Source organism: Papaver somniferum, unplaced genomic scaffold (genome assembly GCF_003573695.1).
Source record: "Papaver somniferum cultivar HN1 unplaced genomic scaffold, ASM357369v1 unplaced-scaffold_10, whole genome shotgun sequence".
Taxonomy (NCBI): domain Eukaryota; kingdom Viridiplantae; phylum Streptophyta; class Magnoliopsida; order Ranunculales; family Papaveraceae; genus Papaver; species Papaver somniferum.
In genome coordinates this window covers 1,805,708-1,819,425 of record NW_020618825.1, presented here as the reverse complement: position 1 = coordinate 1,819,425, position 13,718 = coordinate 1,805,708, and the positions used below count along the sequence as shown (strand labels likewise).

The 13,718-nt window shown below is 36.6% G+C and overlaps 1 protein-coding gene across 1 annotated transcript; it reads right to left on the bottom strand.

Annotated features, from left to right (window-relative positions):
* Positions 1-4,022: 4,022 nt before the first annotated feature.
* Positions 4,023-4,930, bottom strand: LOC113326059 (sulfated surface glycoprotein 185-like). The gene is made up of 2 exons (XM_026573868.1): positions 4,814-4,930; positions 4,023-4,705 (listed from the first exon to the last, which is right to left on the bottom strand). Exon 2 carries the CDS (start codon positions 4,657-4,659, stop codon positions 4,243-4,245), a length of 417 nt encoding a protein of 138 aa, XP_026429653.1. The 5' UTR covers positions 4,660-4,705; positions 4,814-4,930; the 3' UTR covers positions 4,023-4,242.
* Positions 4,931-13,718: the final 8,788 nt, after the last annotated feature.

Sequence of the window (13,718 nt, the reverse complement as noted above, 5' to 3'; positions counted from 1 at the left end):
AAACGATAGGTAGATGAAACTGTGGAAAAATATTAAGCTAAGTTGGTAGCTAAAGGCTATAAACTAAAAGAAGGTGTAGATTTCCTTGATTCTAATTCAATTGTGACGGAAATTACTTCCGTTGAGATACTAATTGTTATTGCTGCCATAAAGAACGTAGAGATACATCAGATGGATGTTAAGACAGCTTTTTCTAAAACCGTGAATTAGGTAAAGAAATTTACATAGATCAACCTGAAGACTTTGTAGTGAAAGGTTGTGAATACAAAGTTTGTAATTTGAAAAATCTTTGTATGGTTTTCAAATAAGCACGTAAACAGTGACATGGAAAATTTAATCATGTGATAATGGATAGTGGATTTAAATTAATGAATCTGACAAGTATGTCTACAAGTAACTTGTTAAGGATGTCTGTGTAATTGTATGCTTGTATGTTGATGATATGCTTGATACAAACATAGATGTGATCAATTCCACTAAAAACATGCACTGAATGAGAACATTGACTTGAAAGACTTGGGCCCTTTTGATGTAATCTTAGGGATGAGGATTAGAAGATAATCAAACATTTATAAGTCTTAGTCGTTCTCATTATGTTGAGTTGTGCTTAAGAGATACAATCAGTCTGATTGTAAACCTGCTTGTACTTCGTACGATTATTCTTGTAGTCTCAAGAAAAATAAGGGTAGTGGAGTATCTTAACTTGAATACTCAAAAGTTATAGGATGTCTGATGAATTTAATGAACTGTAAGAGTCCAGACATTGCCTATATTGTGAGTAAGTTAAGTGGATATAATTGTAGTCCAGAGCAAGAGAATTCAGATGCACTGAGTAGAGTATTATGGTACCTAAAATACTCTTTTGATTTATGAAAGGTATCTTGTTGTCCTTGGGACTTTATGATGCAAACTGGATAGTTGACTCAGAGGAGTCTAAGTCTACGAGTGGATATGGTTTCACTCTAACATGTGGGTTTGTTGTTGGAAGATTTCCAAACAAACATATCGCTCAATTCATTATGGAATCTGAGAGTATTGCGTTAGATAAAGCATGAGAGGGGGCCGAGTGCCTAAGATGCTTTTTAGAAGACATTCCTCTTTGGCATAGGCCTGTGCCAGCTATATCTATACATTGTGTTAGCCAAGCTATAATAGTTAAAGCTAAGAAATAACTAATCTCAATCGGCGTTATTTCCATTGATTGGATAAAGTCCAAGGAGAATATCGCGCAATCTTTGACGAAAGATTTGTACAAAGAGATAGTTAAAAATGCATCGAGGGGGTTGGGGCTTAAGCTCATATATTAAACTTGCCATGAAGGATACTCAACCTTGCTGACTGGAGATCCCATGATCAAGGTTTCGAATGAGACAACTAATTTGTGGTGGGTAAAGGTAAACACTATCAGAGATTTTCATTCTCTGTCCCTTCCCTATGGTGTAGACGTGATAGTGTGACTGCATGTGGAGGATGACTTTTTAATAAGTCTTAATGAGTTCTATAGTTTCAATTTAAGATTGAAGTGGGGTGTAGCAGTAACACTCTTTATGGAAACTCACCTATCTGAATGAGGAAGTGGGTCGCTTCCTGTGAGAATATGAGCTGATTCTCTAGAGCATTCTGAGAAACAGGATACGTCCAGGGCCAAAACGGACAAAACGGCACGAGCTTGGCAGCAACCTTGGAGATATCACCCGTGGTTGTTATCACGAATTACATCAAATGCTAGCAGTTCAAGACATAGTTCACTGTCTCTAGCAAGTAATTCTGGTAATATCTCACTAAGCAAAGGTTCAAGACCTCATGGACACCTCTGCCTAAAATGGTATTTCCGGCGTTTTTTATGTGATTTTCATTTTGATGGTTTTGGTATTACTGGAACTTAGGACCTAAAGGTCACTAAGGGTTCACTAGTTCATGCTTTTTCACTTTGGTGAAAGATACCTATAGTCTCACCATGTGAGAACTAAAGATGAAAGCTCTCAATACTATTATGATTTATGCAATCCATAGTATGACCCTGGGGTCAACACAATTTTGTGTGAGGGAGAGGACGTAGAAATGACTAGTATGATTTCAACACTTGCACGATCAGTCTGTTTGGATCGTGAGGTTGGGATGTTTATTTACCAAGATCTATCTGTGTTTTCATGTTTTATTGAGTTTTCATTCATGTGGGGGATTGTTGGAAAACGATTAATAAAAAAAATAATTTTTTAAAGTTTTAATAAAAAATTATAATTTATTGTTTTATTTTGTGAATGAAACTTTTTAGTCCCACATCGTGGAGTTTCCAATTTTTAGTAGTTTTAAGAAACTATATAAACCTTTTAGTCCCACATCGGGGAGTTTTTCTTCTTAAGTTGTATTTGTCAATTATATAAAGAATTTCACTACTTTTGTAAAATCTATGGGAAAGGGGTTGCTCTATATTTTAGAGGGACCCATAGGGGAAAATATTTTATAGCGGTTTTTAAGCATTCGCGATTTTCCTTAACGGTTTTTTCGGAGTTGCCAAGCTCAAGTTGAGCATCTACTACATATGCTAGTAGTAGGTGTATTAGGGTGTTTTATCCTGGAGATATCCGTCCTGTGAGGGCTATAGCATCACTCTTGAGTGTAGCCGGGCGCTAATGTCTTAAGGACAGCGTGTTGAACACGTGACTCACTCTATTTTCCAAAGTTTTGCCTTGTTGCTGTTACGGAGATGCGGGGAGCTTGTTCGTTTCGTCAAAGCAATCACTTCCATTATAAAGGAGCTAAGTATCAATAAATTATCCAACCATTCACCTGATATATTGAATCTTCTACTATATTTAGTTGCTTTCTCTTCCTAACCATTAAAATTTCTATTAACTTTCTCAGTTTTAACATAACTAAAATTATTTAGAATAAAAAGACAATTCTATAACATAGAGTTGTTGAACCAGCTAATCTGGTCCTCACTTTTATTATGAAAAGAGACGACGTTCTTCGCATGTTGGAGATGCTTCATGTATTCTGACTTGCTAGTTTGTTTCCATGCAAACAGGATACCCAAAGCACGAAGTACATCAGGACAATCCCCTGTACTTCAAAGGAGATAAACGAGTCACTTCAGCATCTTAAATTGAACAACTAATCTGGTTTTTCAGACTCGTCTATGGGATGCCTTACAAAATCAGTTATTATATTTCTCGAGTCGGAAAAGTTTCCTATTTGCGAGTATAGGTCTTATGGTTGGAGTAAACATGTTTTCATGTCTTTTACTAGGCTATCACCTGTGCCATAACAGCCGGGGCCTGGGTCTGTTGCTAAAATTGGTGATGCCAAACCTTTTTTGGATCCGTAATTTAAATTGGTTGTTATGAAGTTTCCGAACGAATTGGTATGAGTTTGATATGTAGCTTTATTATCTTCAATTTGAAAGAAAAACTAACTACCAAAACCTCTATATGTTTACACTGAGCAAGTATACTGAATATAAATAGGTCCAAGACATGTTGCATATATTACATGCACTGACAGATAATAGATTTATAGATTTATCATATGAACACTCCCAACAATATCCCCACCAACTGATGGACGGCGTACGTGCGCGGAACATTTATGAGAGGTGCGCCATGGAAGTAGAGGCCAGGGTATGGAAGGGGTTACTTGCCAACTGATTCATTCAGCCGAGAAGAAAGCTCTGCTTAATGGGTTGTTGTGCTGTTTAATAAATCATGAAAGATGAAGACTCTGCGGTGTAAAATTATTTGGAATACGCATGCCTTTTTCCGTTTGAAACTTTTAAGTGGTTCCAAATACGTCCCCCTCTTGTAATTCAGAATCTTACCCACATCTCTGGTTATGGATAACAGAAATGGGATGTCGATTAACTTTTTCCTTTTATGTTTGGAAATGTAAATGATTTTCTTAAGTGGTATAACAGGTGCGGTGAAAAGTTATTTCCTCAATTTCATGAACTTCTCACCAACTCATGTTACCAATTTAGTAGCTAGATACGAACCCCAAGAGATTCGAGTTCTTAGACTAGATTAATTTTTTCAGAGTTTCAAACTCCAAATTAACTAAAATTAGTTAATACTGTAGTTGCTACGTATTTAGAGTCTAATTGATACTTTTCTTCATCTTATTGTTGTAGCTAGCTAGCAAAGAGATAAACGTGTGACCAGTAGTATTCTGATCAAGTACACAGTGCAGACATAGTAATGGATATCAGAGGCTATGATCAGCAACAGACGATGATGACGGTGTTCATAGTTTGACATTGCCGCCTTGTTTTACAGAGATCTGAATATTGATGTCCGTGTTGCAACATCCGCAGCTAGAGCATGGTTCTGGGAATGGACATGGAGGTGGTGAAGGAGGGGGTGGCGACGGAGGGGGCGGTGACGGTGATGGTGGAGGTGGTGATGGAGGGGGTGGCGACGGTGATGGTGGAGGTGGCGATGGAGGGGGTGGTGGTGGAAAATTGTTTTTGCAGCAACAGTCGCGATGCACACTGTTGTTAGCTACCGTGCATTTATTATTGACCATTGTGCTACTGAACTTGGAAACACATGCATCTCTACACCAGTTTGTACAATAAACGGTGCAATCAGATGTTGGAGCCCAGAGAACGTCTGTGTACAAGTCGTTAGGGTTACATGCTTCTTTTCCTTCCAGCGACATGCTTTCCACAACAGTACTCCTCTGGATACCGCTGTCATTTCCACAACTATAGGAAACCAACCAACATATAGTAAAAGGAAATATGCATTATTTGCTCCAAAAGAACAGAAAGGAGAGCAGAGTACATGACTTCACAGAATACATTAAAACTTACCAGAGATACGGGTGATTGCCAGGAGGAAAAGAACAAGAAAAGAACCAGAAAATATCCTCGTAATAGCCATAATTTGGATTGACTGGTTTGGTTAGAGCTTTAGAGGCCGAATCTTTTTTCTCCTTTGGTTTCTATTGTGTTTAGGTTTCATATATATATATATATATAATATCCATATTTAGATTAAAAGCAGATCCAACTGAGTTTTTTTCACCAAGAGTAGATCCAACTGATTTCTTTTAAGAAAAATGTATGCAGATCTTTCGTGGAAGCTATTTTTCGCGAAAATAAATTAGATATTTTGAATTGCGTGCAAACATTAATGCTAGATCTACAAATTTCAGACTCCAGTGTCCAAAGTCCAAACTAGCATGTGAAGTTTCTCGTAAATATCATTCATAATGGCTCCTTGTAAATAGGAAAAACTTATTAATTCCCATCTAGATACGATGAGATCTCACGCACACATGATTGTCAACTTTGCTCCAACCATGGTGATAAAACACGTTTCCTGGTCATCAGTCGACTCGTGACAATATTTAAGTTTCAGTGTAGGGCCATGCTTTCCCCTCTTAATGCTATGCCATTAGTCTTTTCTAGCCATTCATGTTTCTATCATGATCAGTGATCACCAAGCCATGTGGTACTTGAACCTCATTAACTAGTCTCTAGTGTCTGGAATTGTGAGCCCGACTATGTGCATCATCTCTGAAGTCTAAAATAGGTGTGCAGGTTGAGCCCCTTTTATTGGTTAGGTTTTGTTATCTTATGCATTCATACACAAGATAAGAGCCAATTATTGGTATTGGAAATGATAAAAAATAATAAAAAAAATATGAGAGATAATGTTTTTTTGTATTGAGAAAGGCAAATGTTCATAGATTTTTTTAATTTCTCTCTATATAAATGCAAATTTTAACTTCTCCAATGAAAGAAACATTATCTCTCATATTTTTGTTTATTTTTTATCATTTTCAATGCCAATGATCGGCTCTTTGCACAAGAAAACAAAACCCTTGTTGGTTCCTATAAAAAACCAAAAACAAATCACCGTAGTTTGCGAATAAATGCGCTGAGGAATTGGTGAAATCAGCTTCTCGAAACTGAAACAAATTATTCTTTTCATCACTAAAAAAAAATAGATTAAGTACAGGAGGAGAATGACTTGCTTATCTCGTATATTGGATAAGTGGATAATTCTTCATGTCCATATGACTTAATCATAGGTGATGAGACTTTGTGGGGGCGTAAGCCATGATTTCACATAATTCAACTGTTGTGGAAGTTGATCAACAATGAGCGAAGGATACTGAAAACTGGAATATACAGCTAAGGATCATGATGGCAAAACTAATTATTGTTATGTAATTTAAACCGTCTGAGATCATAGAAGAATGCATTAAATTGCAATATATGGGTCCAATCTTTATGTCTGAGTCTGAGATCATGTTTATTATATCAACCAACAGGTGCAGGCCAAGCAGATACTTAAACAAATTGGGCCGAAAGTACGAGTTTAATCTAACGAATTAGTATCGCGAGTGCCCGAATCTCATTTGGTACGGCAAAATCACGAATCGTGTAGGCCCAGTGGACATTTAAAAGCGGGAATGAACGTGGTAAGTGTAGGCCCAGTAGACACTTAAACAAATTGGGCCGAAAGTAGGAGTTTAATCTAACGAATTAGTACGCCCGAATCTCATTCGGTATGGCAAAATCGCGAATAAGATGGGAACACTACACCAAATTCTAGGATTAGTAACTCAGATTAGCAACAGCTTATCAGCTGTTGCGAATTTTCTGTTACTAATTTCAGTTGCAATGGCAACAGTTTAAAACTGTTACCAAACTCGCAACTGTTTGATTCAGTTGTGATTCGCAACTAAACCCATTTGTCCGCGTGCAAAAGACTAGTGTGGTTCCTACACATTAAAATTGACTCACTATTCAGCTCATTCAGATACTGGAAAGTCTGACTCGGTTATCTTATCTCTGTTACATTATTATTATCGATCACTTCATTCTTTCTCTACCTCTTTCTCCTCTTTCTCGCTCCCCCTGTGAAACCCTGATGAAATCCTAATTTTGAAACTTAGAACATGATATTTGGAGGAATGACTTCCACACTTAGAACTGTGGAGTCGACTTGTTATTTATACGAGAGAATACAATGGTTGTTACAACTGTTCAACCTATTCAAAAGCAACAGATGCTATTTTAATTCTAACTAAAGAACCGTAAGACTAATCTAAAAGCAGATGCAAAATACTCGGTCCTTCCTTCATACACGGTATGCTAGCTGTTTTGGTTGAGAGTCTTCATCAGATGAGTCTCTATCCTTAACACCTCCCCTCAAGTTGTACTCGTGTTGACGAATGTGCAACTTGCTTCTAATGTACCGGAACCGTGGTGAAGATAGCCCTTTTGTATGAGAAAATTGGTGTTTCACTTCAAATTCATAGTGTGAGATAGTCAAAATACCTCTTCAAATGGTTGTGTGAGATAGTCGAAATACCTCTTCAATTGGTAGTATTGATCTGTGTTGGTTAATAAATATAATTGGTAATGGTAATGATATGTTTTGGTATTGTTGTTGAAAGGTATTGAAATTTGCTTAGAACTGGTTTTTAAGAATGTTTTTAGTACCAAATCTAAAGTGTTGATAATCAAACAAAATACTCTGTCCAGTTGCCTTGCCACTAGCAGAGACATTCAAACAAGCTTTTTAGCAGCAAATGATGTTAACAGTGGTGGTGAATGGTTATGATCTGGTGATAGAAATTTGTGTTGTAGGTAAAATGGATGGATGATGTGAGTAAAGTAGGTGATGGAACTGGCGATATGGGTGAAAAACAAACACCCATATTTGTTAACACAGCGGAAGAGTGAGGGATCGAACCCTCCTGATACCAACTTAGAACATGATATTTGGAGGAATGACTTCCACACTTAGAACTGTGGAGTCGATTTGTTATTTATACGAGAGAATACAATGGTTGTTACAACTGTTCAACATATTCAAAAGCAACAGATGCTATTTTAATTCTAACTAAAGAACCGTAAGACTAATCTAAAAGCAGATGCAAAATACTCGGTCCTTCCTTCATACATGGTATGCTAGCTGTTTTGGTTGAGTCTTCAGCGGATGAGTCTCTATCCTTATCATTGAAGTTCGTTCTTCTCCTTTCTGCTACCACCACCATCATTATCATCAACATCATAAACCTCCAAATCCTTTTCCCTCTTTTCTTTCAAAGCCCCGGAGATCTCTTTCTATCTGCAGAATCCCTAAACTCAAAACCTAATGGTCGTCGTAGGGAAGATTGGGTTCGATTCGAGTTTGATATCTACAGAAGGGTGGATGAATCAGCTGGGTTTTGGATAGTAATTGAAAGCCAGGAACTAGGGTTCTGTTCTGGTTCAATTTTGAAGAAGAGAGGAAAGGAGATATTCTGATGCCATCGTAGATAGGTTTGTTGTGATGCCGAGAAATCAAGATGAGAAGATGACATCATTAGTGGAGGAGAAGTTCTGATGAAAACTTAGAAGAATTAGAGCCTTGCTGGTGTTGATTTTGTAGATCACTAGAGGTGATTGAAGTATGAATGGAAGTTCTAATAGGTTAAGGAGATTGGGTTTTACCCGATTTCAGTACACAGTTAGGTTTAAAGGGCTGTGAAGATAATGGAGTTGATCTGGAGTTATAGGAGAAGGAATTGGTGGTATCTGATGTGATGCATGAAGATTCCATCTTACTTTTGTCTTTAATTTCCCCACTTAATTATGTATAGGATCTTTAAGTGTTTGTTAATGGTTTTCTTTCTATTTTTTATGCAGGAAAGACACTTACAGTGTATTCTAGGAACTCGTGGATCCAGAAGAGGTGCTTTGATTTCGAACAATGATTATAGTTCTGTTCTTACATGCTATTTGATTTCTGATGTTTTTGTTTTGTTTCCTTGAACAACAATATGGAGAATGAACAAGGTATGGCTGAGCTATGTCGCTGATGAGTTTGAATGAGTTTGTATGGTCGTGACATGGATACTAGTGCTGCTTCAAGGAAATGACATTGGTAGTTGTTGGTTTGATGCGGCTGAGAAGACGCAGGCTATGTTGGTATACCAATGAGTGAGAACAAAAAGCTGATATTAGAGAGTTGGTGGTGGTGGATTGAGCTGAGACAGATGGTTGAGTAGAACGTATGAATGTCAAGCTGCAGAATGGAGTGATATCCTTTAATTAAGGTCTGTTTCAACTTTACTTTTTAGATTTTCATAGTTATAAGTTTTTGATAAGAATAAAAAAGTGGCTTACTAGAGTAAATTGCATAAAGAACTGTACGGTCACTTTACAAGGATCAGTTGGTCCTTTTATTACGAGGCATAATGGTAGTATGTACTGCTTGAGTGACTAGTTTTGTACAGATTCTGTTCATTTGAAGGTTGTTTCTTTTAATGAAGCAGGCAATATTTTAGAGTTAAAACTTGTTTCCTTGACTTGTTATGCACCAACTAGTAATTTGTTGTTAAAAGTGGCTTTAACACATGTTCGTGATTCCAGGTTGAGGAGGCCGAGAAGGGACTGCTGGTGGATTTGTTCATGTTTCAGCACACATGGCTGCAACACTCATTCTGATAGCTTTTGTCATTGTGAAGTAATGTATGCAACCTTACTAATTGATGTAATAGTGGCTGGTACAGGAAATTGAGTAGATCGAATGGGGATTTCATTTTTCTTCTGCATTTCTACTGGTACAGGCATATTTACTGCATTTGTTTGTTGTATAAAGCCATTGTTTCGTCGTCAAGTTGAGATGTACATTTGTTTGCAACTTCAGTTGTTGTTGTTGGAGTGCTAAGCTTAGGAATGCCGATTGGAATAACTAGAGTCAGCATTTCACAACCCTCATGTCTATTAATATCAAGTTGCTTGTAACTCTAAATTGGCTTCAGATAGGAATGTCAATCTGTTTTTTGTATCTCTGAGTCCGTGATAAGTTTTATACGATAGTATGAAACCTGTGTCGATGCAGTTTGAATAATTAAGAGTTGATTCTTGTTAGAAATTTCTTCTGTTTTTTTAGACGATCATTATACACATGAAATCAGCCCTATTACATATTGAAGCATTTTTGTCAACTGTCGTTAGATTTTACTAATCGAAGCTTCATCTATTACTCTTGTGTTTATCAAAATGTTTATGTTCACAGGTGGTGAGGATAGTACAATTAAATTTATGGAAACACACGGCCAAATCACTTCCAACATGCCTCTCTTAGAAATAGCATATGAAGATAGATTTGTTAGGCACCCATTTCCACTAAATTGCTTTTCAAGGTAGTACCTTGGACCTGAATTCTATCAGGCTGTAAAAATCGGCATTATTCAATATGTTTTCTTGCTGAATGTTGTTGCACTGATCTTATATGTATTGTTGTTGTTTTATGCTTTAGGCTTGCTGATGGGAATTCTTGTGACTTGAGCAGATGTTATTGAAGACAATATGTGCATTGTGTGTATGAAATTCATCATGGTACAATATGTACAATTGATAGTGAAATATATAATATTTGAGTTAAAAGATTGACATATATGAACTTCCAACAAAGTGAATGTTTGAGACAACAAAGGTACAAATGAATCTTCAATTTAATTATAATAAATGTTTATTATTCTTGAGGCAAATGGTGTTGTGTGATAAAGGTACAAAGATCTAAGGGAATAGGCGACCGCTGGGTGTGTATGTGATAAAGGAAGAAGATAGAATGCCTTAGGGAAGTTCCTATGGATTTAACAAATCAAGGATTTTTTTCATTTTGATCTCACTATGGACTCAACGAAAGATGAAAAGATCAGGGCAAATTACAAATTTAATGGTTTTCCCATAGTGGTCCTTGAGGAGCCGCGCGTCTCTTCATACACCGTGCAGATCACCAGCAGCTGTCAGCAGCCTTCCTTCATCCACGTGCTATAAGTAAACATGTTGGCGTCTCAGTGTAATCCGCGCGCCTCTTTTCTGTCCACCAATGGCTACATTGGATTTTCATTATCCAACGACTTTGATTATTTTCCTTATAAATTCAACTCATTTCAAATCCTAATTCACACCAATTTATTTTTCTTCAGTCACTATAACTTGTATAAATATGTCCCGACCCTTGTTAATTCAACGAGTTCAGTATACTCGAGAAGAGGATTTAGCTACCTGTAGAAACTATGTGTTGTTACAAACTCAAATTGATGAAGCATACTATTCGGGTGTGAATTTTGAGGCCTGTATTTACGAGAAGTTCTGCAGTGATACTCTTAACCCCGAGTCGTCGTGCTATATGCGACATACAAAATCGTCTTCATACAATTAAGAAAAAAGAGTAAGTGAGACAATCAATTTGGACTCAGGGGTGAAATTGATGCTGAGATAGTAAGGAGATCTTTAGATGAATGGCAAAGATGGAAAAATATGGTTTTCCATTTCCAAGATTGTTTCAAAATCCTTAAAAAAATTGAACACGTTCAACCCTTTCTTGTCAGAGGTTGTTTCAACGAGTACACCGCAAAAAAAGATGGTCAATTACAAGTTTTTCCATTGGTTAATTGAGTTAAAAGATTAATTGGCAGTTTTTAACTAGAAGTAACTGCAATGCTTCATTTACACATATGTAATTTGATTTCAACAGAAAGCACTATTTTTTATTAGTTAAAATTAGAATTTCATTAGTTGTATAAATAAAATTTAGAACTCTTCTAATGTCGATCAGCATTTCCTTCTCCACCTTGATTCCGTTCTCCAGGATCCAAAATACTCGCACTTGCCAAGAAATTTGAGAATCTACTTATATCTCCTATGTAATTTGAGAAGGAATAATAGGGTGGTTGTAAACCTGAAGGTCATACAAATGTTGAAAAGGTTGCTTCTGGTGACGCGACATGATAATAAACTTTATTTGGGTTCTAGGACGAGATTGGTGTTGAAAGGCGTCCCGGATCTCGTTGAATTATTTGATATTAGGAAAAAGGCAATGTTTGGTTTTCTGTATTCGGCACTTGTGTAGCGTCACCCACGTGCCATGATGCATTACTCCTAGAAGTACTCACGAAGTGATCACGATCATTAGGATTCACGCGTCTTCCATTTCCAAACTGTCTATATGTGAAAGCTTTTGTTGATTTAACCAATACAAATTGTTAAGCTCTCGTTTCAATTGATCTTTACTGACCTCTACATTGTAATATGGATAGGTCTGTTCAATAACGTGAGAACCAATCAGGATCGTGATTGGCTTGCCTTATTGTGAATTTATGCTTGGAAAATACCAACGTACTTCAATCATATTTGATGAAGACGATGATGAACTTCGAATCTGTAGTAGGGTAATTCATAAAACATGGTTGTTAAACACTGCTCGATCGAAATCGGAAGCGTTTCTATGTCAAGCTTGTTTGTCAAGTTTAGTTTATCAAAACTATATACTTGATTTCTATTCTATTTATAGTTATGTCTCGGATTAGGATACAAGTGTGTAGTTGAGATTTAGACTTCGCGGTGTTCACCAATTGAAGAAGAAGATTTACTGAAGATCTTAGAGGAACTTCATCAACAAAAGGTATGTGGAGACTAAAACTTATCTATCACTCAGAAGTCTATTATATTTTATCTTCTAAAGAGACTAAGTCGTATAGATATATAGACTTTTACATTGAAAAAGCGTGGGTAAAACAACCACACCCAATATTTCGCTTGGCAATATGTATGGACTAACTCCAATATAATTCCGAGAGCACCATCTAATACAGCGAGCTCTATCAAGAATGATATGAAAGAGTTATATCTTTTTTTCTCTATGTAATCAGTAAAATCGAACGGATATGAATCCGTGAGCCTGATTATTATGAGAAACGACTTGGATGGTACCAAAGACCAGTATCCAAGTGTCAATCAATTTCAATCAACAACCAAAGGTCGGATTTACCAATTGATTGAACTACGCAGAACTTGTGATATTTCAATTATATAAACAAATATAATGCGAAAGAGAAATAACACAGACACCAGAATTTTTGTTACCAAGGAAATCGCAAATGCAGAAAAATCCCGGACCTAGTCCATATTTGAACACCATATTGTATTAAGTCGCTACAGACCCTAGCCTACTACAAGTTAACTTCAGATTGGAATGTAGTTGAGCCCTAACCAGGTCCCACATTGATTAAGGTACAGTCGCGTTCTTTACGTCTCTGAATCCTAGCAGGACTCTATGCACTTGGTTCCCTCAGCTGATCTCACCCACAACTAAGAGTTTTTACAACCCAAAGTCGAATACTTTATAAACAAATCTGCCTCCCATAGAAAAGTCTATTCTTATAGATAAATTTGTCACCCACAGAAATACCTATGAAGTTTTGTTCCGTCTTTTGATAAATCAAGGTGAACAGGAACCAATTGATATACCAGACTTATATTCCCGAAGAAAAACTCTGAAATATCAATCGTCTCACAATAACATAACTATATGGTAGTAGAAAAAGTTATTGTGGAATCACAAACGATGAGACAAAGATGTTTGTGATTACTTTTTATATCTTACCTCTCGGAAATAAATCTCGATCCAATCTTATAAAAGATAGTACTCAATACATATAACAAGTGAAATCAGAACACGCAACTACAGAGAAAATAGTTGGGTCTGATTCAGAATCCCAATGAAGTATTCAAGTCGTTAACTTATAACGGTTTTACGAAAAACCTAGGTTAAAGGAGAATCGACTCTAGTCGCAATTAGTATCATACAAGAGGTGTAGGGATCAGTTTTTCCAGTTGCTAGAGTTCTCCCTTATATAGTCTTTCAAATCAGGATTTGCATTCTAAGTTAGCTTACTAACAAAGCAATCAATATTCACCATTA